Consider the following 23,654-nt stretch of genomic DNA (forward strand, 5'->3'; position numbering starts at 1 on the left):
ATAAAACATAACAAAGGGGGATTTATTTGGGTAGGATGCTGCATTGTTGATAAATTTAATTATGTAATTAACCATATTCCAAGACCAAAGAAACCGAAGATCTGAGCAATTCGATGATTCTTCAGAAGGCAACTGACAAAATTGGAAATCAATTCCAAAGACCAAAACTCTTAAGGAAACAAGAACGAGAGGGTAACGTCCTCAAGGGTGTCAATGCAGCCAAGCAAGGGAAGTAGCTAAGAGGCAGAGCTATTAGAAGAGTAGAATACGTTCACTCTTCATTCAGTTATTCATTCCACCAATATTTCTGGAGTGAATTCTTTGTGATCACGTGCTGTGGCCCAGAAATGACGCATCCATATGGGAGGAGGAAGTGAATAAACAGTTGAGCAGAAAAGTAAGTAGGGTAAGTTCTGATGATGACCTATGGTTTGAAGAAAGTGACAGTCATGAGAAACAGATGGAAGGCCTGAGCCACAGGAATCTGCCCACTGTCTATGCTTCGTCTCCCTGCAGCTACTAAAAGGACTCAGCAGAGTTCAGTTTGAAAACCATGGGTCTATCTGCCACCACGCCGTGCAGCCAACTGGGACCAAAAAGATGACAGGTGGTGACAGAGGGTCAGACAGACAGTGGGTGATCCATGGGGTTGGACGCCCCTGACCAGCTCTTCTTCCAACTCCCGCCCTCTGTCATTCCCACAGGGTGATTCTGTGCCAGGCCCAGCAGCAGCATGGGCTGTTTACCACACTCCCCACCACTCCCTAATGCCCCTCACTCCCAATGTCTTCATTCATGAGTTACCTGCCTGTCCCTACAGGCATCTGAGTGTGTGAGTCCTGATTTGGCATGGCTCTTGGGCCCAAGGAACCAAGGGTAAGGACCATTTCTCCCACCTGCTCATGGGAAGAAACCAATTGTGGTCCTGGCAGGCTGGGTACCTGCTGCTTCGAATGGGCTTTGAATGGGGGGAAGGGGAATCGTATCGGCCATGGTATCCACCACTTCTGCTGGATCAAGAGGCGCTGTGACCGCCCCAGAGCGGTGGGGTGGTGTGCCACACTGCGCTGGACTGATTCCGAGCTGCCTTGTCCCTCCCTGTATTCTCCACATTCACTTTTCCTTCTGTTTGCTCACTTAGCAATAATACATTTTTTCCTGCATTTAAAAAATGTTGTGCTAGTGGCTGTAAGTCATTTTTGGAACAAAAGTATAGGTAGGAAAGAGATGAAAGAAAGAAGGGCGGAGAGGGAAAGAAAGAGTACAACCCTTGCAGAGTGGTACCTGGCCTGTACGGGCCTTCTGCGTCCAGTGTCACAGGGTGCTCGCTGTGTATCACAGGTGCTACCAGTGAGATGACCCTTGATGCTTCTGGCAAGGCACTGAATGCCATTAGGGGCCGAGCAAGAAAGCTACTCACTCCAATTCTAATTGTGCAGCCATCCTGATTAATGGAGAAGAAAGTCTGGGTATGATGCCAGTCTGTCTTCCACACTCTTTTGCTACCTGTCAGTCTCCACTTCAAACAATGAAAGACCCAGTCTCAGGTTCACAACCTCAGCAGGCAACAGGATTTAGTTAGAGTTTAATGATACTGTGCATGGTATATATTCTTAGGGTCACCTTCTAGTTAAGATAACGGAAGCTAGCTTTTTACTTGCAGGAGTAATATCAAGTTTTAAAGATCAAGTTCACTTAAATAAGAAGGTGTGTTGATATAAAAATGTTACATCTATAATATACAGGTGGTTCTCAGACACGAAGCTGGTGCACATGCAACCCTGAGAGACCATCAGGAGGCCTTTCCAACATCCTTCTCCATGATGTCACAGAATCAATTTCTCATCTGGAAAGTGGATAATCACTTTGCAGGGTGATTTTAACAGAATTTTCTCTGGTTGCAATGTGTCTGGGGAGTGCCAGGTGGCCAGCATAAAAAGAAAGACATGGAAAAAGAGGAAACTGTGGCCTAAAAGTCTGGAGTAAACACAAATCTGATAGAAATATATTTTATAAACGCCCCATTTCCTCACTTCAGTGGCAGCAAACCACCTTAGGCCAATTTTGAAGAACATACTGGCAAATCAAAGGTGCATGCCCTGCCAATCAAAGAGAAAATGCACTTCTGTTACAAATTATGCAGAAAATAATTAAAATCAAAGTTGAAAAGGATTTCTGAGATTAAGAAGCATTTGAGTGCATCGTTCCATTGCTCTGGCACATACGTTTGCAAAGTGTTGTCCTGCCCTAAGGAACCACAGGCAGCTCCGACAGTTCTTCCGGGCTTCCCTCCCTCCTTTTTCTCTTCCATCCATTGAGAATCTACTGTCCCAAGCCATGAACTGAGGGCAAACATCCAATTCAACAGAACAAATATATTATCAAGTGCCTACATGTGCCAGATACTGTTTTAGGTTCTGGGAAACAGCAGAGACAAACAAGTCTCTAGCCTCCGGGAGCTCACATTCATTCTGGATAAAGTCTACAAAGAAATGAACAAACACACTAGCTTCAGCAGCGGAGAGGAAACGGGTCTTATAAATAAAACGTGACAGAGAGAGTTCAGGAGCTGGGTGAGGCTCATGTCCGGGGACTGCCTCTAGTGAATGAACAAGCGGTGGCCCCTCTGGCAAGATGCTCAGATGGGGGAACTGTAGGACCGGCCATCTCTAGGCCACGTGCTGCAGGGACCCAGAGGAGGGATTAAGGATCTGCGTCTTGCCTCCAGGGGGAGCTGCTCTGCAGGGATGGCCTTGACCAAGGAGGGTTTCTGAATGTGGCTGCCTTTTGTAGGTTTCCAGTTCAGTCTGTCGACAACCAGCAAACATACTTGGTTTTTGAGTCAGCAAACTCCCTGAAATCCCTTCTCACACATTTGTCAGGAGCAATGGTCCCCGTATCTTCTCACAGATGGCCACTGATCAGTGAGGTCGGCCTGCTGGACAGGGGATGTTTGTACGTTCTGTTTTCTACACGTTTGTGCTACCTGGACAGAAAGCGGACTTCCTGCGGCTCTGCGAGGCTGCTGCTGGGCAGGTGGGTGGGGGAACCCTGTGGCCCTGGGAGCACGTACAGCCGTCTCTCCCGTCCCAGCAGCATCTGTCACCAGCCTAGGCACAGGGGCTAACATGGATGTGGAATGGAGCACTTTTTTTTAAACATGAATATGTTGCCTCTAGTTTTACAAGTGGAGATTTATTTTCCTTAAGCCCCTAATTCTTTAGATTTGATTGGACAGTCTGGGTCACCCCTCCCTGCTTACCAAAGTTGGCTACAATTGGGCCCAGTTCTCAGCTTGGCACATCGCAGACACACAGAGCAGGACAGACACTCTAGGCTACTGTCTGTCAAAATGGCTAAGCAGCAAACACTTTAAGAGAAACCAAGTTCAGGACACCAGCACAGAAGTACTGGGAATGCAGGAGACAGGCAGAGGCCGGGTTCCTAGACATCCATCCCATCAGTCCCAGTGAACTTCCCGACTTCATGAACCCCAAGGAACTTCCCTGACCCCCGGGCTCTGTGGGAACTGAGAGGAATCCAGTGCACAGGATCTGAGGCCCTTGGTCCACAGCTGAGAAAACTGCAGCCCGGGGAAGCAAGTATCAGAGTTCAGAGGGTGGGCAAGATCCCAGTGGCAGGTCTCTCTTTTGCCCCTGAAATTCTTTCACAATTTCCAACAGCCATTATGGCATCAGCTAGAAAAATGAAGATGATGCCATATCCTAGAAAGTTGAGGCTCTGGAGTCAGGCTGGGTGTGAATCCCAGCTCCACCCTCTATTAATATCAGGGCCCTGCACAATTGCTCAGCCTCCCTGAGCCTCAGTTTCCTCATCTGTAATCATATGTGCTGTGGGGACCTGCTGTGCCATGAAACCCAGGGAGGCCATTTCCTCTTACTTCCCGGTCCCAGAGTTTCCTATGCATCCTCCTTAGCACTGCCAGGATCTCAAATGATACATATTGTTTTAATTATCTAATTCTTGCCTGTCTCCCTATTTAGACAAGGAAAGGGGATCTCCACGTGGGTAAGGCCAAGTCTATCTCATGCTGCGTGTCACCAGCCCTCGGGACGTGTGCGGCACAGATCGGGTGCCTAATACCTCCTGGTGTTGAACTAGCGAACCCAGGTCCGCAGACAGTGTGGCACTGTGGGCAGAGCACATACAGTGGCGCTAATCCAGTGCACGGTCCACTCGTTCACTGGCCATCAACCTCCCTGAGCCTCCACTGTCTCTGCAAAATGGAGAAGCAAATTCCCCACTGGGTAGGGCCCAGGTGAAGGAGGAATAGGACATAACCGGTGGGTAGTACTTGGCACAGTACCAGGTACCCAGCAGGTGGTTAATGCATGTTAGCGATTAGATCACCACCATTACCCATGAGAATATAAGAGGTCTGGTTCCTTCCTCAGCATCACAAAGTCCCTCTGGATCAAAGGTACAGGGGTGGAAACCCCATTAGTTCAGTCAGCATGGAAATTAGGGAAGTAAGTTCTATTGTGTCAAGAGGACTAAAGGGTTTGCTTTGGCTCTGGTTTCCAGGTCAGAGGTGGGTCCGCATGAGCAGAAAACCCTGTGGGGCGGCCTCATACAGCTCTCTGCAGAAAATCTGTGGGGGACATTTATTCCGTTGATTCATCTATTCAGCAGGTACTTACTGAACATCTATTTGATGCCAAGACAGGTTTCTGAGGGCTGGGGACAGAGCAGTGAAATTGCAGACAAGAGTCCCGCCCTCATGAAGCCAGCTTCCCTTCTCCCCTCTAGAGAGTGTGTGTGTGCAAAGGAAGCATAGAAAACAAGATAAAGAGAAGTAACATGTATGGTGTGTTGAGGTGAAAGTGCATAGTTTCTAAAGCAAGAAAGAGCGTTAGTGGTTAGGGACTGCCAAAGGGGGAGAGGGGAACAATTTTAAATGGAGTGGTTAGAGAAAGAGTTTGAATAGGACGTGGCCCTTGATAAAGCTGTGAAGGACGTGAAGGGGCAGGTGTCTAGGGGAAATCATCCCAGGCAGAGGAAGAATCAAGAGCAAAAACCTGGGGTGGGGCCACAGCCAGCTCGGATGTCCCAGGAGCATCAGGGAGGCTGCCGTGTGAGTTTCAAAAACTTGAGGAAAAAGGGTGCCGCTGTTTCCAATTTAATTAAGCCACTACAGTGGGCAAGTACTTCCCATTGAAATGTATGACATTCGAATGCAATTTTTATGTCTCTCGGGATGTGAGCATAACATAAAATGGCTCGGTCACTGAACATCCGTAGGCTTTATCTGCAGTCCTTACAGGTAAAACTGCATTCACTGCCTCCCGCTAGCAATTTCATGCACAGAAACTGTTCTCCGAATTTGCAAGTTATTACTAATATTGCAGCTTTGCTCAAGGAAGTATAATAATGTACATCTCGCTGACAAATTATCATTTCCCCAGGGCCTTGACCCACTGTGTCCCATTTGATTTACCCCTCACAAAGCGTGGAAGGAAGGGGGGTCATTCCCATTGGACAGCTGAGGGTTTCCAAGAAATCCATCCCAGGAAGGGAGGGCACTCCCCACTTCCCATTTCTGTCCCATATGCAGTCACCACCCTCCCTCTTTGCATTCCTCTCAAGCCTCCCTTCGGGTGGAGCTCCTCCCTTCCTCACCTCCGTACTGGTGGGGATAACCCAGGGGCCCCGCTCTCAGAAGCTGGGTAGAGAGAACAGATGCTTTGGGGTGCAGTGGCTGGCTCCTGAGCATCACTAGACTTCCAGATGCTTTGCATGCTGGCTGACATCACTATGTTAGCTTGAAATAACCATGTCATGGTCTCTTCTCGGGGTGCTATATAGAACCATCAACTGGATGGTTTATAATCAGCAGAAATTATCGCTCACAGTTCTGGGTGTTAGAAGTCCAAGATCAAGGTGTGGACAGATTTGGTGCCTGGTGAGTGTCAGCTTTCTGGCCCACAGGTGGTGTCGCCCTGCCGTGTCCTCAGAACGAGTGAGGGGGCCCCTGAGGCCTCTTTTATATGGCCACTAATCCCACCCATAAGGGCCCCACCCTCGTGACCTGATTGCCTCCCAAAGACCCCACCTCCTGATACCATCTCATTGTGGGGAGGGCTTCGGCGTGTGACTTCTGGGAAGACGGCCTAATTCAGTGCACAGCCAGCCACGATGGGAGTATTTACACCATGGAAATCAGCCAGCTCTACCACCACGGTTTGCTTTGTTTCCTTCCAGATAACTGATTGTTCAGGATTTACTGCCACACTTTTGCTTTTAATCCCAATGTTGTCTCTTATCAGCTATGTAATCTCGCACAAATTTCCTAACCCACCAGTTCTCAGCTTCTCCAACTGTAAGCTGGGATAATAACTTCCACTTTGCAAGACAGTTCTGAGGATCAATCAAGATCTAATAGGAAAAGAGCCATGCAGGGCATGTGATTCATAAAGGGCAGTTGTTACCAACAGGATATGGGGCATTGCAGACATACGGCATGAATTTAATCATTCCCCATGGACCAAGGTCAGTCCTGATTATAGAAAAATGCACGGGAAAGCATGAGGAGCTATCAGAGAAATGGGCACAAGGAGTGTCATGTTGTGGCAGAAAGTGGGGAAAGCAGAGCACCCCATGACCTCCAGCAGTTCAAGGCAAGTCCCCGCTCTTCCATGTGACCTTGGGCAAACCCTGCGCCCTCCCTGATTAGCGCTGGATTCCCCCCTCACCCTCCGGAATCATCTGATTCACCAGGGCCAGTCCCGGGGCCCAGCCCCACCTGCCCTGAGCCCTGGCTCGCACAGCACAGCCCCTTGCTCTTCACACAGCCCTTCCACAGGTCGGTGCCAACCCTCTGGGTGCCCTGGTACTTCTTGTAATGACACTCACGACCCCAACCCTACCCCCATAACAAACCTATGCCATTTAAAAACAAAATGTGGGAACTCCAGCAACTTAAAAGCACAAGAGGGACTTGAAGACAAATCCTGGAACAGTAAAGGATGAGTAAAGCGCCCTGGGAAAGACCTCCTGTCCCCTTTTATTAAGGGAGTTGTCATAGGCACGGAGACTGAAGAGGCGTTACTAACTGAAGCTAGGAACCCACCCCCCTGAGCATTTTCCATCCCTGTGTGTCGGGGCTGGACCAGGATATCACCTGATCCCTACAACATCGAGGATGTTTATCATCTCTCCATTTTTGTTACCGCAGGACCCTAAAGGACAGAGACCACTCAAGACGTAAAGAATATGATTAACTGTTGGTTTAATGCCTATCCATTTGTCTGTAAACTCCATCAAGACAGCGAGGACTATCAGCCTTGCTCTGTCACCAATGTGAGCACGGTGTTGGGCACATCAAAGGTCATTGACTGAATTAATTTCTTGAACGTCAGATACTGGCACTACGGAGGTGAATGAGCTATGGTCCCATTCCCCAAGGAGCTCGCTGCTGGTGGAGGACACAGCAAGCGTACCCGAGCTGCCCTGCACCATAGCAGTTCTGGAAGAGGCACTGCCACTGGGGACACGGGTGGATGTAAGGCCAAGCCTGTAAACTCCAAGAGGGCAGGAACCATGTGGATCCTCTTCATCTCTGTGCCCTTGGAAATCAGGACTGAGTGTCTGGTACCCACTAAGGGCCCCATAAATACCCACTTAATGAAGGAATGCCGTGGGAGAATGAGTAGAGGCTCTCATTGTGGAAAGCGGAGATGTGTGCTGGGCAGAAGGAGAGCGCGTGTGAAGGGAGGCCTGGAGAGATGAAACTGACAAGATGAATTGTTACAGGGGCCACTGATCCATTCGTGTGGCTGGAACAAAAGGGGACCACCATGGTGGCAGGGGTGGGTGTTGGCAGGAGAGACACATAATGTTGGCGGCCAGGTTCCTGGGGGACATGTATTCTGCGGGCTTTCAGGAGCCACTGCAGCGTCCTACACAGAGGGATACAGATCGGCACTTGGATCAGACTCGCCCTGTGCTGTGCACTAAATGCGCCCCAACCCTAGAATTCAGACGTGGAGACCTTAGTTACCAGCGTGATGCTATTCAGACACAGGGCCTTGGGGAGGTAAATAGGTCATCAGGATGGAGACCTCATGCTGGGAATAATGTCCTTATAAGGGACAAGAGAGCTCCCGGTCTCCCGGCCACATGGGGATACAGCAAGGAGCCTGTCACCGCAGGCCAGGAGGAGGGCCTACCCCAAACCCACCTGCCGGCGCCCTGCCGCCAGGACTGTGAGCAATAAATTTCTGTTGCGTGTGCCACCCAGGCTATGGTAATCCGTAAGGGGGCCCAAGCTAAGACGCCCTGTGTAGGCAAACTGCTGATGAGTAACTGTGGCTGAACACTGAAACGCTGATTGGGAGGCGGGGCAATAGTCAAGGCCAAAGATGATTGTTTTTATGGAAATGAGGCTGCTCAGCAACTGGTGATTATTTATAAGGGCTTGTAATCCTTCATCAGAGGGTCCCTGGGGAGCTCCCCGTTTCTCTCTTCTCCTCCCAACCTCCTTTCCTGCCTCCCTGCTTCAGCCTCAGCAGCCTCACCTTTAAATACCTTACCTAGTTTCCCTTTAACCAAAGGTCTCAGCCCTTTTAAAAAGCAGCTACTAACGTAAGGGGCTCTTTCTTGGCTCAGAAGGGCACGCAGAGATCTGTGTCTTAACGCTGGGGAAGTTCTAGGTACTGCCATGAGAACTGTTTGAACTGATTGCAGGTATCTGTTCTCATCCTATCCTGCCAGGTATTCATCCCCACAGTCAGTTCAGCGGTAAATTGGGCAGTGGGGGGGGGGGGGCACCTGCCCAATTTGAAACAAACCATTTAAACAGCCAGCATAGTCAATATATCCAATCTGGTGAGTAGAAATGGATTTTGAAAATACAGTATGAAAATATGAATGAACTACCTACCCTGCCTACCCACCCACTTAATCAGGATGAAAGTCTAGTGCCTCAAAACTTAAGACACCTCTTCCGAGGGCCAGCATGTCCTCATGTCCACTGCTAGAAGAGAAGGACAGAGCAGTAGGTCATCCAGCCAGCCCCTGAAGGGTGAGGGCTAATAACATGGGCAGCAATGGAGGCTCCGGCCCGGTGGCTGCACAGGCCCAGGACCTCGCGGACACCTGTGAGCCTTATACCCCCGTGGTCCTTATAGCAGCCTGATGGCGCATCGACCCTTTTATTTCTATTTACAAGTAAGGAAGCTGAGACACAGAGAGGACAAGCCATTTGCTCCCAGAGCCTCTGTCTTAGTCTGCCCAGGCTGTCCTAACAAGATAGCATAGATCGGGCAGCTGAGAAACAGAAGTTCCTTTTCTCACAGTTCCGGAACCCAGCAGTCTGAGACCAAGGTGCCTGCACGGCTGGGTTCGGGGAAGGCCCTCCTCCTGATGCGTGGGCCTTCTTGCTGTGGCCTCACATGGCACAGACACGCTTCATCGTCTTATGAGGCCAGAGTCCTTTTGCATCAGGGCCCCACACTAACGGCCTCCTAACCTGGATAACCACCTGAAGACCCGAACTGCAGATACAGTCACTCTGGGGGTTACGGCTTCAGGGTGTGAGTTCTGGGGGGCAGATCCAGTGCACAACAGCCTCACAGCCTGCAAGAGGCAGAACTGTCATTAGGACCTGGGAGATGGGACCTCAGAGCCAGAGCGTGGGCCCTTCCTTGCACCCACCCCTCCCCTCCTGGCCCACCCTTAGGCCTCCAGGGCTCCCGCCTGCACCCCCCTAACCCTTTGGGCTATGACTTTCCATCTCCTTTTTCTTTTGCCCTGATTGTGGTAAACCCAAGAACACAAGACCTCTTTGCTTTAGAACAGGTGGAAATATTGCCCTTGACGACTCAGAGCATCACAGGCTTGGGAGTACACATCAGTCATTCTTTAGAGGCAAGATTGCCATGGAAACCAATCAATGCCCAGCCTTTGCCTTGCCGGTCATAGAGCACGTCAGCAAAAAGAAGAATGAGAAGGGCACAGTGCGGGTTTCCAAGCTGCAGTAACTCACCCTCTGTGTCATGTGACGACAAGCTGATGAGTGATTGATGTGAAGCAGCACAGTGCCTATGAACCCAAGAGCAAGGCCTCACCGTGCTCCCTCCCAGCATGGGGGAGAAGGCAGCCAGACGGACACCGGCCCAGGCCGTGCAGGGAGGAAGGGGTGTGGTGGCTGAGCCGGGGAGGCCAGGGCCTTCGCACAGCAGCTGCAGTGGAGGGGCAGCGAGTGTGGGCCATGCAGTCACACAGCCTGGGTTCAGGTCCCATTCCCTGCACTTGCTGGGGTGTGACTCAGTTACCCCATCTGTAAAATGGCAACAATATTATTAGGATGATTGGAATCTAAGGAGGCCATTAGGATGATTAAAGAAGCCAGAGAAGACACTTATCGAGGACCCACTATGTGTTAATGTCACTTCCCTATTAAGAACTGAAAACCTTGGTGCACAGTGGGGTGGTCTCAGTGTAACTGAAATTCAATTGATTCAGGTGAGCTAACCAGCTGCTTTGAGCCCCACTCTTCCTCCTGAGAAAGGGAGCCCACACCCTCAGGGTAAGGGCTGTGGTGAAGGAACAAGGACACAGGGCATGGGTAGCAAGTACCCATGACATGGTGGGCACAGCCTCTGCTGTTTCCCAGAAACAGCTCCCAGCCTCCCTCTGCAGACCTCCATCTCTCCCTCTTTTTCTGTTCCTAGACTCAGGGTGGGGACCAGCCTCTTGTCCCCTTCCCCACTGCTTTCAGGAACAGGCACATGACCCCAGCTGAGTCAATCACCCCCATCCCTGACCTTCAGCCTTGGCTGGGGCTCTTCAGCTAGTAGGAGAAATTGGAGTGACCAGTGGCCAGTGAATTGTGGCTCTGAAAATAAAGCTAACACAGGGGAAAGCAGGAGAGAGACGGAAAGAGATCGAAGTCAGCAGGAATGCTAGACTTTGTAGTTATAAAACCCAATAAATTCCCTTTTTCAGGGGAGCAAATTTAAGTTTCTGCCTCCTATAACTAAGTCAATTTTGAGCCATGCAGTATGTGAAGTACTCAGTACTGACCAATGAATTGAGAACTCCTGCTCTTCAGAGAGAGCGCGTGATGGGACGTCATCCATTACCCGGCTATCATCACACACACACACACGATCTCTTGGAGGGAGCAATATTTTCATTACAGAAAATATACCTTCATGTCTTTTCCTCTCCATTTATTCTCCAAACAGTCCTAGCAGTAAACAGGACATTATTCTCACCATTAACAGGTAAAGAAACTGAGGCAACAATGTGACAGGTGGCTCCAACATCAGGCAGCCCTTTTTTGCTTACGATGGAAATACAATGCCATCAGCACCCAACCTCTGCAGAGTTTTCTTATCTGCCCAGTGTTTTCCTGTTACCAAAGGGGGTCTCACTCATGCGCTGATGTCTTGGAGATCATGAAGAGAGCATTGAAACATGGTGCTGAAGAAGGGGCCTTCCAACACCATCTCCCACCTTCAGCCCACATCACACACTCTGACACACATCCAACCCCATTGCCCCTCTAAGAAATCTAACTTGAAAAAGTTTAAGCTCTGAGGTATATGTCTTGGCATTATTTACAGTGACAAAATAATTGGAAACAGCCCTAAATAACCCATATGACAGGAGAAAGGTTAGATGTCTTACTGCACTTCTCCTTGGTGGAATGTTATGTCGCCATTAAAAATGATTAACAAAGAGTTTGCAATAACAGGACACAATGCTCCTACCAGACTATTAATTTGAAGAAGCAGAATACAAAATTATTATGCATGTTTTTTATATCAACGTCATATTTGTATAAGAGAACTACAAAAATAATTACACACTGAAGTGCGACCTAGGGGTGGTCGGCTTCTGGATAATTGATGCCTTCTTATGTACTTTATTTTCTGTATTTTGCAGTGAACATATGTTGCTCTTCTGATTAGGAATTTACTCTTAAAAATTTTGCTTGTGCAGTAATCAAAACACAAAGGGTTTTTTTCTCCCCATAAACAATTGAAGTGTTTGGCTCACTGCCTAGAGACATGAGGAACTTGAACTTACTGCTCAGATGCTAGTTTGTAACATATAGTTTGGTTTCCCCCATGGAAATGGGCAAGTCTGTGACATCTGCCAGACCGGCCTTGATTTTGTCAAACAGGACAATCGGTATCCCTCCTCGCTTTTTCACCCAATGCTCGGGGTGCTTCTGAGTGTGAAGGGCAATTGAAATAGCTGGTGGTTCTGTATTAGGAATACAGGCTAGACTAGACTTTCCCATCAGGGGTCACCTGTGATGCTCTCAAGATCAACGCTCAGTCAACCGAGGTGCAGAGTGAAACAGAATTTGTTTCCTAGAATAGCCTGTTCTCTCCCTTTCAATGAAATCCAGCTCAGGGAACATTTAGCAAGTGCCCACACCATGTACCAGGCTGTGTTAGACTCCCAGAAACCAAGAACCAAGAAATAGCCTCTACCCTCAAGGAGCGAGTGATTTCTTTGCAGGGACAGAAGAGTAAACTGATGGATTTGGGTTCAAGGCAGAAAAGGTTGTGTCGGGTGGGTCAAGCGCAGAGCAAGGTGGCTCCCCCGTGGGCGCTGACCCCGCCTGTGGGTTGGGGGGTTTACTGGCTCAGGTGCCTCCTCACCTGGATGGAAGGGATGTGTACAGGATTTGGCTGGTGGACGCTGGCGGAAGCAGGGAGGTGGAAGTTTGAGGAAGGGAGATGTCTCTGCAAAGGCCCAGAAGCCGGGATCCACCCGCAGGTGGCATTTCTACGATGCAGATTTAATAGCCGGGGATGTGATGGAGAGAAAATTCCAGAATGTGGACTATGGCCAGGCATTGGTGGCCGGATTCAGAACTTGGAATTTAGCATCTCCCCTCCGGGCAGCCATCCTGAGTCCCTGCCATCAACACTCAGGGTGTGACTTTCTAAAATGTTAACCCCCCTCTGAGAAGACTGGCATTCTCCCATAACATTCCACATTTTCTCGGATCTACCAAAACCTTCTCTTCTGAGTCTATTTCCAACTCTGACTCATCAGGTAAGAGACCAGAATTAAAATTAAAATTAAGCATATGCTTGTGGATTTCATCAGAAAATGTACTCTACAAAATATTCAGGAGACTATTAGAACCCAGAAAATTTCACTCCTTTCTCTCTCTACAAGGCTGAAGATCCCTTCCAGCAAAGCCGTATTTGCATTTGACCGACAGGGCGCCGGGAGGAGCCACTCACCACAGATTGACCAGAAAAGGGTGCTCCAGCGCCTGCATGACCTGGAGCTCTCGGAAGACGTTGCGGACCTCGTCCCTCTCGATGCACTTCTGTTTGCTCATGTACTTCATCGCGTACATTTTCTTCGTGTCCCGCTTCTGCACGATGCACACCTGGGCAACAGCCAATGGGGAGAGCATTCAGGCCAGCATCGCCGACAAGTCAGCCCCTCACTGCGTTTCCACTCTTTGCTTTAAGGGTCTGTTCTGAAAACTTATCAGCGGGGTGGGTCCTGCCCCACCACGACCTCTCGGCATCTGTAGAACGGAGGGGTGGGTGCAATTCACCAGCGCGTCAAATACTAACACCTAGTGTTGGCCGTGTTAAGTGCTGGAAAAGGGGCTGCAGATAGAGGAGAGGGAAGGAGCCCTGCCCTCGAGGAGCTCACAGCCCAGGAGGAAAACGGAAACGCACCAAGTCTGCAGGCCTGAGGTCCATGGTGCCCGCGCCCACCCGTATCCCCCGGCCCTCCCACTTCAGCATACACCTTCGCTCTCCTGGCCGCCTGGCACACACATATCCCGGCCCCACTGGCCTTGCTTCCTCATTGGCCAAGCGAGGCTGGTAGCAACGACTGAGTCGACATGACCAGGAGGCAGAAGGGCTGAAAGGAGAAAGAGGCCCAAGACAAATCTAACGCCCTGGGTGGAGGCAAAGGTCTGCCAGGAAGCCACGGAGATGCAGAAAGAGCTGGGGCTCTGGGCCACTCTAACCAAGGGCTCATAGTCCAGCTTACTGTGTGATCATGAGGAAGGCACCCACCGTCTCTGAGCCTCAGTCTACTCATCAGTAAAATGGGGGCAATATGTCCTTGTGGCAGAGGCTGTTTTGAGGACGTGGAAGGGAATGCCCATGGGGGTGTGGTTTGGTGTGGGCCCCTGACAGGTGCTGAACAGAGGTGAGACCCTTGACTCCTCCCTGGGCCACCCGTGCAGAGGCAGCTCCCAGGTGGAGGCCCCCGGGAGACGGCAGCTATGCTGATGATTTCTTGCCCTGCCATCACAGCCCCCTGAGGATTCATCTGAAGGAAGGGCAGGAGCTGTGGACGAGGCCTGCCCACCAGGACACAGGGTCACAGATGCCTCTGCCCCCAGGTAGGGAGCCAAGCAGCCTGGGTGCCAGGGTGGCATTTCCTGCTGGCTCGCTGCAGTGGTGGGGCTGAACCCTTCATGGTACAGAACCGAGGAAGCGGGGACACTTAGGAGCATCCCCTAGGCTTTCTGTCAGGAATGGTGATGGAGGCACAGGGAAGGGAATGAGAAAAGTCAGAGGAGAGTGAGGTTGTGGCTGAGCAGCTGTTGTCAGAGAGATGGCTGGGTCCTGAACCCCCACAGCTTGGGGGTGTGACGTTATTTGGATAAAGGGTCTTTGTGGATTTACTAAGGATCTCAAGATGAGGTCGTCCTGAATCAGGGTGGGCTCCAAACCCAACCAGCATCTTTGTAACAGGAGAAAAGAAGGGAGAAGACACGTACAGAGGAGAGGGTGACGTGACCCACAGGGGCAGAGCTGGGAGAGACGATGCATCTACATGCCTAGCAACGCCCAGGACTGCTGCACCCCTTGAGCTGCAGAGAGGCCTGCAACGGACTTTGCCCTCATGCCCTCAGAACTGAGTGGGCACAAACTTCTGTCCTTGTAAGCCATCACTTGGGGTACTCTTTACAGCAGCTACAGGAAACTTAAGAGCCTGTGAAGATCCATTAGGCCATCCCCCTGTGGCTGATGGGCCCGGCCAAGCAGCGCTGTGCTCCCTACTCTCCTGCACTGCAGGCGTCAGGACTGACCCTCCCAGCCTGCAGCCAGGTCTCCATGGGAGCAAGGAGGCCATGCGGGCTCCCAGCAGAACTGGGCTGGTGAGGTGGTGGCCTGAGCCTGGATTCAACCCTGAGCCCGGGCGAATGAGGAGGAGCTGCGTGCATTCAGCTCCCAGAGCCGAGCCAGCTCAGTGCGGGCTTCCCAGCATTCGCATTCCAGCCACTCCCGTGGCCTGTGTCCTCTCCATATGGGCCCCTGGGACCAGAGCCATGCCTGGTATTTAGAGAGTAATGCTTGAAATTTCCAAGACAGGAAAACTTCATTGTAACAGCTGCCTGCCCAGCGGGTTCCACCTCTGCTCTGGTCTCTGCAGATGTCTCCTGGCCTAGTAGGGGCTTCTGAGAAAGGTGAGTGCAGGCCTGGAGGGGCTTTCTTTTGCCTTCAGGAAATGTCCCATGTCTGTATCTTGGTATTCAAAGCCCTCCATGCCTATGTCACCTCTGACATGTGTGTGTGCATGCACACATACCTCAGTGAGCACACGCAGCACTCACACATCCCACACAAACATACATATATACACATATACACACATTACACATGCAGCACATGCATACCACATACATATGCATGCATAGCACACATATACACGGCACACATGCCATACACACATGGCACACACACGTATACCACACACAGCATGCACACATCACACACATACATACACGCACTTTCACATACACAGCACACAAACATACTCACACACATACGCCCTTCATGACAACTACCTCAAACCCTTAGACTTTCTTTAAAGAACTCCTCCACCTCCACCTCCTCCCCGCCTCACTTCCCTCTCCGGCCTTCCCACCCACTACATGACTCTGCCCGTTCACCGCTTTCCTTAGGAAGCCTCCCTTTACCCTTGGAGGCTGTATTCAGCATCCCGGTGGGCTCCACAGCCCCTATTACCACACTGCTTCATTTGCTGGATTATAAGTCCTTGTTTACTGTCTGACGGGCATAACCCAGGCACCCTGAAGGCAGGGGCTGTGCTGCCTGGTCCCCAAGCTTTCAGGGGCTCAGACAGGTGAACTTGTCTCCTTGGCCCTTGACTCCCAGCATGAGCAGATTCTGTTCCCTGTGCTTTGAATACCCTTCCTGCAGGCCTTCCCTGCCTCACTCCTCCTAACCTCCAGGTCTGAGCTGGAGTCCACAGAGGGCCTGGAGTTTCATCTGTGACCAGGACCGCCATGCCCTGTGCGGCCGCAGGCAGGTCAGTGGTCCTCGGTGCCCGGTGATCACAGGGAAGGAGGGGCTTCCGCTCTTCCCAGCTCAAAATCCCATGACAAGCACGTGACTGAGGGACTCGGCTGAAAAGCCAGTATGTCAGCCTTGGGGGTTTGTGGCCGGAGTTCTAGCAGGACGATGAGCACTCCGGCAACAGGCGACTGCCCCAGGGGGCTGAGCCCTTCAGCTTCAACAGAGAAGCAGGGGCCCCAAGCCGCCCCAGAGCTCCTCGACAGGGCAGCTCGGAGCCCTTCTTGCCTGAGGTCGCCGTTAACCAGGCGGTGCTGAGCAATGTGGCCAAAGCCACCCAACTGCTGAACTGCCAAGCACCCAATTAACACTCCTCATTAGTCTAACTCAATTAGAACTGATGCTGTCATTATCAGTTACAATTTATTGGGGAAAATAAATAAATACTAGCATGGATTTCAGGTGATTTGTGGTAAAAGGCAGGTGTCAAGCAAACAGTAGAAATTTTGGGGGGATCCCAAGTCGGCAGAGAAGGGGCTAAGGTGTGTTAAAAACCTACATGGGGCCGGTAACCAGTTGTCTCCGGCCAGACGTGCCGTCAGAGAGCTCAGGGTGCCAGTCAGCAGCACACCCAGAGGTCTGCGAGGGCCCCGGGATTCTGCATTTTTCAGAGCTGTCTGGCAGAGTCTAATGTGCACCTTACTGGACCCTTTAAGGAAAGTCCTTGTGTGGCTGCATCTCTTGGTGGCCAAGACTCCAACCCCAGTTTCGCAGCTCAGGCAAGCCAGGCTCTGGGGGCCAGATGACGCCAGAGTCAGAGAGGCCAGAGATGAGCTGGGAACCCAGGACGTTCAGCTCAAAGCCTGGTGCTGCCCGCCACGGGCCTGCCGGGCCTGCCTGCTCTTCCCTAACTGCTGACCTTCTCTAAGTGCAGTTAGCAAATGCTGTTGCATGAATAAACAGCTGGTGTGACATTCAAGAGCTCTGGTTATACTTGCAGAAGCAAAATACTGGGAAATGATCAGTTAGGGGGAAAAATCAGAATTAAATATGGTCACTACAGAGAGTGATCATTCTGGGTACCACTATCCTTATCTGACAGGAAGACCCTCTTTGGCAGAAATGATTGTTAGCTGCCTAATACACATTCTCCCCTTTTTCCTCTATAATAGGGCCATTTTCTTCAAGAAGACAATCTGATCCATTAAATACTCACTTGCAGTCAGAAGTAGCCAGTTCTGACCAGTCAGATTTTAGTCTGCTGGAGGCTTCCAGAAGTCTTGCTTTTTGGATGGAAGGGAATAACTACCTTTCTCCCCTGCACCACTTTTCTTTTCCCTCCTACCTTGAACACATATGTAATGTCTGGGGCTGCAGCAGCAGCTTGTGACCATGAGGCCAAGGGCATCTCAGAGATGCTGAACCTATTACAATGGAGTCATCTACCTTCAGATTTTGTGTTACGTGAGAAAAAACATCCCCTTTTTATTCAAGCCACCATTAAGTATATTTTCTGTTTCTTGCTGCTGGGAAAATACTCATCTGATACACAAACCATATGATCATTTTTCACAGCACAGGAAGCCCCTGTGGGCTCTGACCAATGGTGGTCTTACTGGAGTGATCAAAAATTGGCCTCAAGAAAATATTCATTTAGGTGAACATTTTACTCAATAACCATTTATTAAATGCCTGCCATGGGCCTGGAACCATGCTAATCAAGAAAATATGACACTCCCTTAGGAACTCGGGGTTCAATGGGATAAACAATGCTCAAGAATCAAAGCAAAGCCGCCCCACAATAGGGGTTGCTGGGCCCCACCTGGCCGGGCCCCAACCCCCTCTAAGCAAATTGTTGCTCTCCCCCTTGCTGGCTTCCCATACTGGCCTCTGTGCCATCCCGAGTGTGTCATGCTCTTCCCCGGTCTGTCATGCTCTTCCCCACATGCCCAGGCTTGGGTGCTCTCCTCCTTCAGGCTCCGCTCATGGGTCATCGTATCAGGTGAGCATCCTGAACTTCCTATGAGGAAGGGCGAACACCTGCTTGGACCCCTCCTCCCTGTCTCCTCCCTCACCCTGCCCAGCTCCTGTCGCTGAGCATGCTTCTTGGTTTACTGCTTTATCTTGTTGGTCTCCCTGACTGCTGTGAACCCCATGATAATAGAGACTGCTCTCTTTCACTCCCTGCCCCATCCTCAGGGACTGAACAGTGTCTGCACGCAGCAGGCATCGAGCTGATACCTGCAGCTGGCTGATAATGAACGGGTAATTCTTATTTAGGAAAGGGTAGTGCATGACTGGCAGAGCGCCCAGCCCCTCGGGGAGTGCAGAGATGAAAGAAGCCATGGTGCCTGTTTGCATGTGTTAGTAGTTTTCTCATCTGTAAAATGGGGGTAGGAGTTACTTATCTTAATGGGTGGTTATGAGGGTCACATGCTAAGTACTTACTAAATTACACATTTTTAGTGTGATTATGACCATCATCCCTGCATGCCCTGAATGTATAAGCAGAGAACACTGGAGAGACGTGCAGGACTGGTCCAAGAAGGACCTCAGAACAGTTTCAAAGTCATCTGTTGTGATGGTTAATATTCTGGCCACAGTGCCCACATATGTGGTCAAACATTATTCTAATGTGTCTGTGAAGGGGCTTTTGGATGAAATTAATTTTTGATGAATGTAAATCGATGGACTAGGAGTAAAGCAGATTGCCTCCATAATGTGGGTGGGCTTTATCCAATAAGGGAAAGGCCTGAACAGAACAAAAGACTCATCTCCTCCAGGAGGGAAACAGGACACAGACACATACAGAAAAGACCACTAGGACACAGGGAGAAGACGGCCATCTGCAAACCAGGAGGGATTCCACAGCAGTTGGCCTTGAACCTGAACTGGGACAGTACTTCTCTCTGGGTCTCCAGCCTGACAGCCTGTCCTGAAGACTTTGGACTTGTCAGCCTCCATCATGATGTAAGCCAGTTCCTTAAGCCCATCCCCACCTTCTTTCTATCTATCTATCTATCTATCTATCTATCTATCTATCTATCTATCTATCTATCTATCTATCTATCATCTATCTATCTATCATCTATCTATCATCTATCTATCTATCTATCATCTATTTATCATCTATCTATCTATCATCTATCTCTCTCCCTCTCTCTCTCTACACACCCCGTGACTACTACATCTGTCAATGAGCCAAGATCAGGACTCAGCTCCTGAAATCAGCGTTCGCGGGCCCAGGGAGCTGCGGAGGCCACCAGCGCTCTGCATCTGGCCTTCCCTCCCAGTCCCCTAAGGAGCAAGTGCAGGAAGCCCAAACTGCTCGGTGCCTTGATTCTATAATATGTGTCCTTGTCAGCACATAGAAAGAGACAGCACCCCTGGGGAGGCACCTCCACACTGGGGCATAGCCCCGCCGTGTGCCCAGCTATGCTCAGAGCCCAGCCAGCCTCTTCTTGGGACACGAGAAACAGCGCGTCTCCCCACTGACACTTCACCTGTGAGCTCCGGCCCGCTCGGGCGGTGCTCGCCGGGGTTCACCCGACACACAACAGCCATCGTGGAGATGGTGGTGGAAGAACAGGTGACAAAAGTGAGCAAGGGGCAGGTGACAGCCAGCCTTGAGTGATGTGTTTCAGAGGTGGGTGTTGTGAACTGAACTGTGTTCCACCCCCGGAAGACCCCACCTACAGGACCTCAGAATGTGAGTGTATCTGAAGATGGGGTCTTCAGGAGATAATTTAAGCTAAAATGGAGTCGTTAGGGTGGGCCCTAATCCAGCATGACTGGTGTCTTTATGAAAAGGAAATGTGGAGACAGACACACACACACACACGCACACAGATTATATGGAGACACAGGGAGACGACAAACCAAGCAGAGGGGCCGCGAGGGAACGGAGCCTGCACACACCGCGGTCCCAGGCCTCCGACCGCTAGAACTGGGAGGCAGGCGCCTGTTGCTGGAGCCGCAGCCTGTGGGATTTTCTCAGGGCGGCGCTAGCAAACGAACGCAGGTGGCTATTGTGCGGAGGTGCTGGGAGCTAGCGAAAGGTTTTAAACGAGGATCCTAGGTAGATACTTGTGAATAAACATATAAAAGAAAGAAAACAAACAACATGGAAAACTTGGGTTTTGGGGAGAAGGGGGCTCTGACAGCAGGATGGAGGAGAGTTTGGAGGCAATTCCAAGAGGTGATCGTGTATTTTATGAATAAATAAATGCCGCTGCTCACACACACATCGCGGTTCCCCAGAGTCACAGGGGACAGCAGTGTCAGAAAATGCCAAAGGAAGTCATGGGGACAACCCAGGACCAGCCCCGTGCCTCTGATGCCCTTAGGGCTGGAAATGTGTCCTTTAGGGTGAAGCAAGGTTGGAACCACTCTATGGTCGTGAACAGGCTGGGGAATGTCCAGCAGATGGAAAGAGAATTCATTATGGGAAGATGTCAGTAAATGAAAATGAGCAATGACATCTGTCAGACTGGTCAGAGATGGATCATTTGCTCTGGCCGATGCTTGAAAGGCATCCATGAATGAGCCTGCATGTCCTGTGACACTTATAAAGTGACTCCCAGGAGCTACCAAATTCCTCCAAAGTATGCCTCAGTCAAATACGGCCTAATTAATATGAAATTAATAAATATTTCATTAAAAATAAATGGATTCCATCCTTTATAAAAGATGTCTGCAAGAACAATAAAGGTTTCTAGTAAAGTGTGATGTTTAAGAATCCGAAAAATGATTCTTATATTAAGAGTAACTCCTCACAAGCTCAGATAAGCCAGGCAACTTTCCCAGGCCATCTACTTAAGCCAGAACTCCAACTCAGCTCTATCAGATTTGGGAACAGAACCTCTCTAACAATTGTGCCTAAACTGATTAACTCATGAATTTCCTAAAAAGAGCAACCATATATTCTGAGTCCCGGATTGGGGCAGACACAGTGGCTGGGCATCTTAGACACATCTGCTGCTGCTTGCCCCAGTACTAACTCTCTTCCTGCCACAGGACCTTTGCATCTGCCACACCTTTTGTCTAGGATGTCCTTGCCCCCAAATCTTCATATGGTCTGTTTCCTTTCTAGCAGTTGGGTCTTAGCTTAAATGACTCCTTGTCAAAGAGGCTTCCCTATAGCCCTCACCCCCAAGGAAAGCTCCTATCCCCCCAGGTTTTTGCTCTACACATTTTCTGCAGAGCTTTATCATCACTGAAATCATCAGGTTTGTTTGTGGGTTTGTTTCCCCCACTAAACTGTCAGCTTCGTGACATCAGGGACCTTGTCCTGCTTGTTTGCTGCACCATCACAAGTACCCAGAATAATGCCAGGACAGAGCAGTTGTCATAAACTTTTACTTTTCAACTCAAAATCCTGCTGTGTGTTCCACCATGCTACCACTATGCTGGAGAACCAGCAACTCGAAAGATCAACAAACAAAAAATTTCCAAATGATTACATTTTTAAGGATAAAAAAACCCAAAGTCAAATGTTTCTGAACAAACTTATAAGTATATATATATAAAATCTAATCTCTACTTAATTCCAAAATGGATTTGTTGCAGTCTGGGCACTAAATTGGTTATTCTGCTATTAATAAAAAAATTTTTTTACACTATGAACTCCCATGCAGATGTGGAAACCTGGAATGGGGAATGAGACAACTGATGACCCACGTGGGTGGAGGGCGGTTATCGTACGGTAAGGCGGGGCTGGGCCTGGGGTTATCACCTGTGCGACTCTTGCTCAGTTTCATCCAGGACCTTCCTTAAGGGGACATGAAGAGCTGTTATAAAACTCAGTGCCACGTTCTGTCCATTTCTATGTGCAGATTGCCTCTGACTAGTCCATGAATTTTAATTAACTCCTGTTTATTTTGCTTCGACCCGCTGACTCTTTAAGCAGAGGGCCGGACTGCAAGTCCAAGAAACATCATTTTGAAGCCAACTTCTCAGAAAGTTCTACCGAAGGCATCTTTCTCCTTCCCTTGGACATGATTAAGCCCCGTTGACTTCAAAGTGGGTGCAGAGTGGGACACTTCACCCTTAATGCTGCTGGTGCAGAAGCAAGACTTCCACTGGCTCCACCACCCAAGGGGCCGAGAAGAGTGTGGAGGGTGGGGAGTGTGAGGCTGAGAGGAAGGGTGGTAACTACAGGGGCAAGCGTGAAACCTGAGTGTTTGCAGCAGGAGACGGAGGAATGTGCCGGGACCTTACCCAGCAGGTGATTGGCCAACCAGACCTACCAGCTGATTGGTTAATTTGATATGCATATATGCATATATTTGTATATGTGTACATGCATATATGTGTGTGTGTGTGTATCTATATACTATATGTGTGTGGGTAAATACACACATATATATATATACTGTTTAGAAGGTATATATATATATACTGCTTAGTGGTGTATGTACATATATGTATATATACTCTTAAAGAGTATGTATGTATATATGTGTATGCATATACTATGAGCATCTATGCATATGTATCTATCTATATATGTATATATATGTGTATATACACTGCTGACTATATATGCATACACATATATACTGCCTAGCATGTGTGTGTATATATATATTTATACATGGCTTAGTGAGTATATTATGCATGTACATTATGCATTTATGTGTGTATATAAATATGTGCATGCATACATGTGTGTGTATGTGTGTGTCTGTGTGTGCATACAGACACCTTAGCAGGTGTTGTAGGTACAACAGCGAACAATGAGAAAACTGCTGCGCTCACAGAGCTTGTGTTCCTGTGCATGAGGCCAACAGCCAAGAGGACAAATGAGTAAACACATAACAGGACCCTAGAAATGGTACAGGACAAGGACGCTTTGGGCAGATGGAGTGGGGTGGGTGTTCAAGGAAGGCCCCATGGGGGAGGCATCTGAGCAGAGACCTATATGGTATGAGTGAGTCTTTCAGAGACATGGGGGAGGTGATCGGGGTAGAGGGGACAGCAAGTGTATAGGTTCTGGGTTGGAAATCGGCTCAGGGCATTTGAGAGGTGAGGAGGGCTGGGCAGAATGAGCAGGGAGATGGAGGGGCACGGAGGGTGCCAGAGAAACAGGCACGAGCCAGCTCGCAGGGCTTTGTGGGCTGGCATGCACTGAGTCAGGGAAGCTGCCAGACAGTCAAAGCAACAACGCACAATCTAAGTCGTGCTTATCACATCGCCGGCAGTGTGCACACCCGGCCTCGCCTCCTCTCTCTCTCTCTCTCTCTCTCATCCATGCATGAGACAGCATTTTTTCAGCCTTTGCACATGCCAAGCGCTGAGCCAGGTGCTGACTGGCCAGGGTGGATGATATGACCAGTGCCACCCTCTCAGGAACCTCACAGTCTG

At 49.8% G+C, this 23,654-nt stretch overlaps 1 protein-coding gene across 2 annotated transcripts in view; it reads right to left on the bottom strand.

Annotated features, from left to right (window-relative positions):
* Nucleotides 1-23,654, bottom strand: part of STK32B (serine/threonine kinase 32B) — a 298,005-nt gene that overhangs the window by 179,493 nt on the left and 94,858 nt on the right. For both annotated transcript variants that reach the window (XM_036921132.2, XM_036921133.2), the window contains exon 3: nt 13,236-13,387. In XM_036921132.2, the coding sequence (XP_036777027.1) occupies nt 13,236-13,387 (152 nt within the window). The remainder of the gene's footprint in view (nt 1-13,235; nt 13,388-23,654) is intronic.

This window comes from Manis pentadactyla, chromosome 5 (assembly GCF_030020395.1).
Source record: "Manis pentadactyla isolate mManPen7 chromosome 5, mManPen7.hap1, whole genome shotgun sequence".
Classification (NCBI taxonomy): Eukaryota; Metazoa; Chordata; class Mammalia; order Pholidota; family Manidae; genus Manis; species Manis pentadactyla.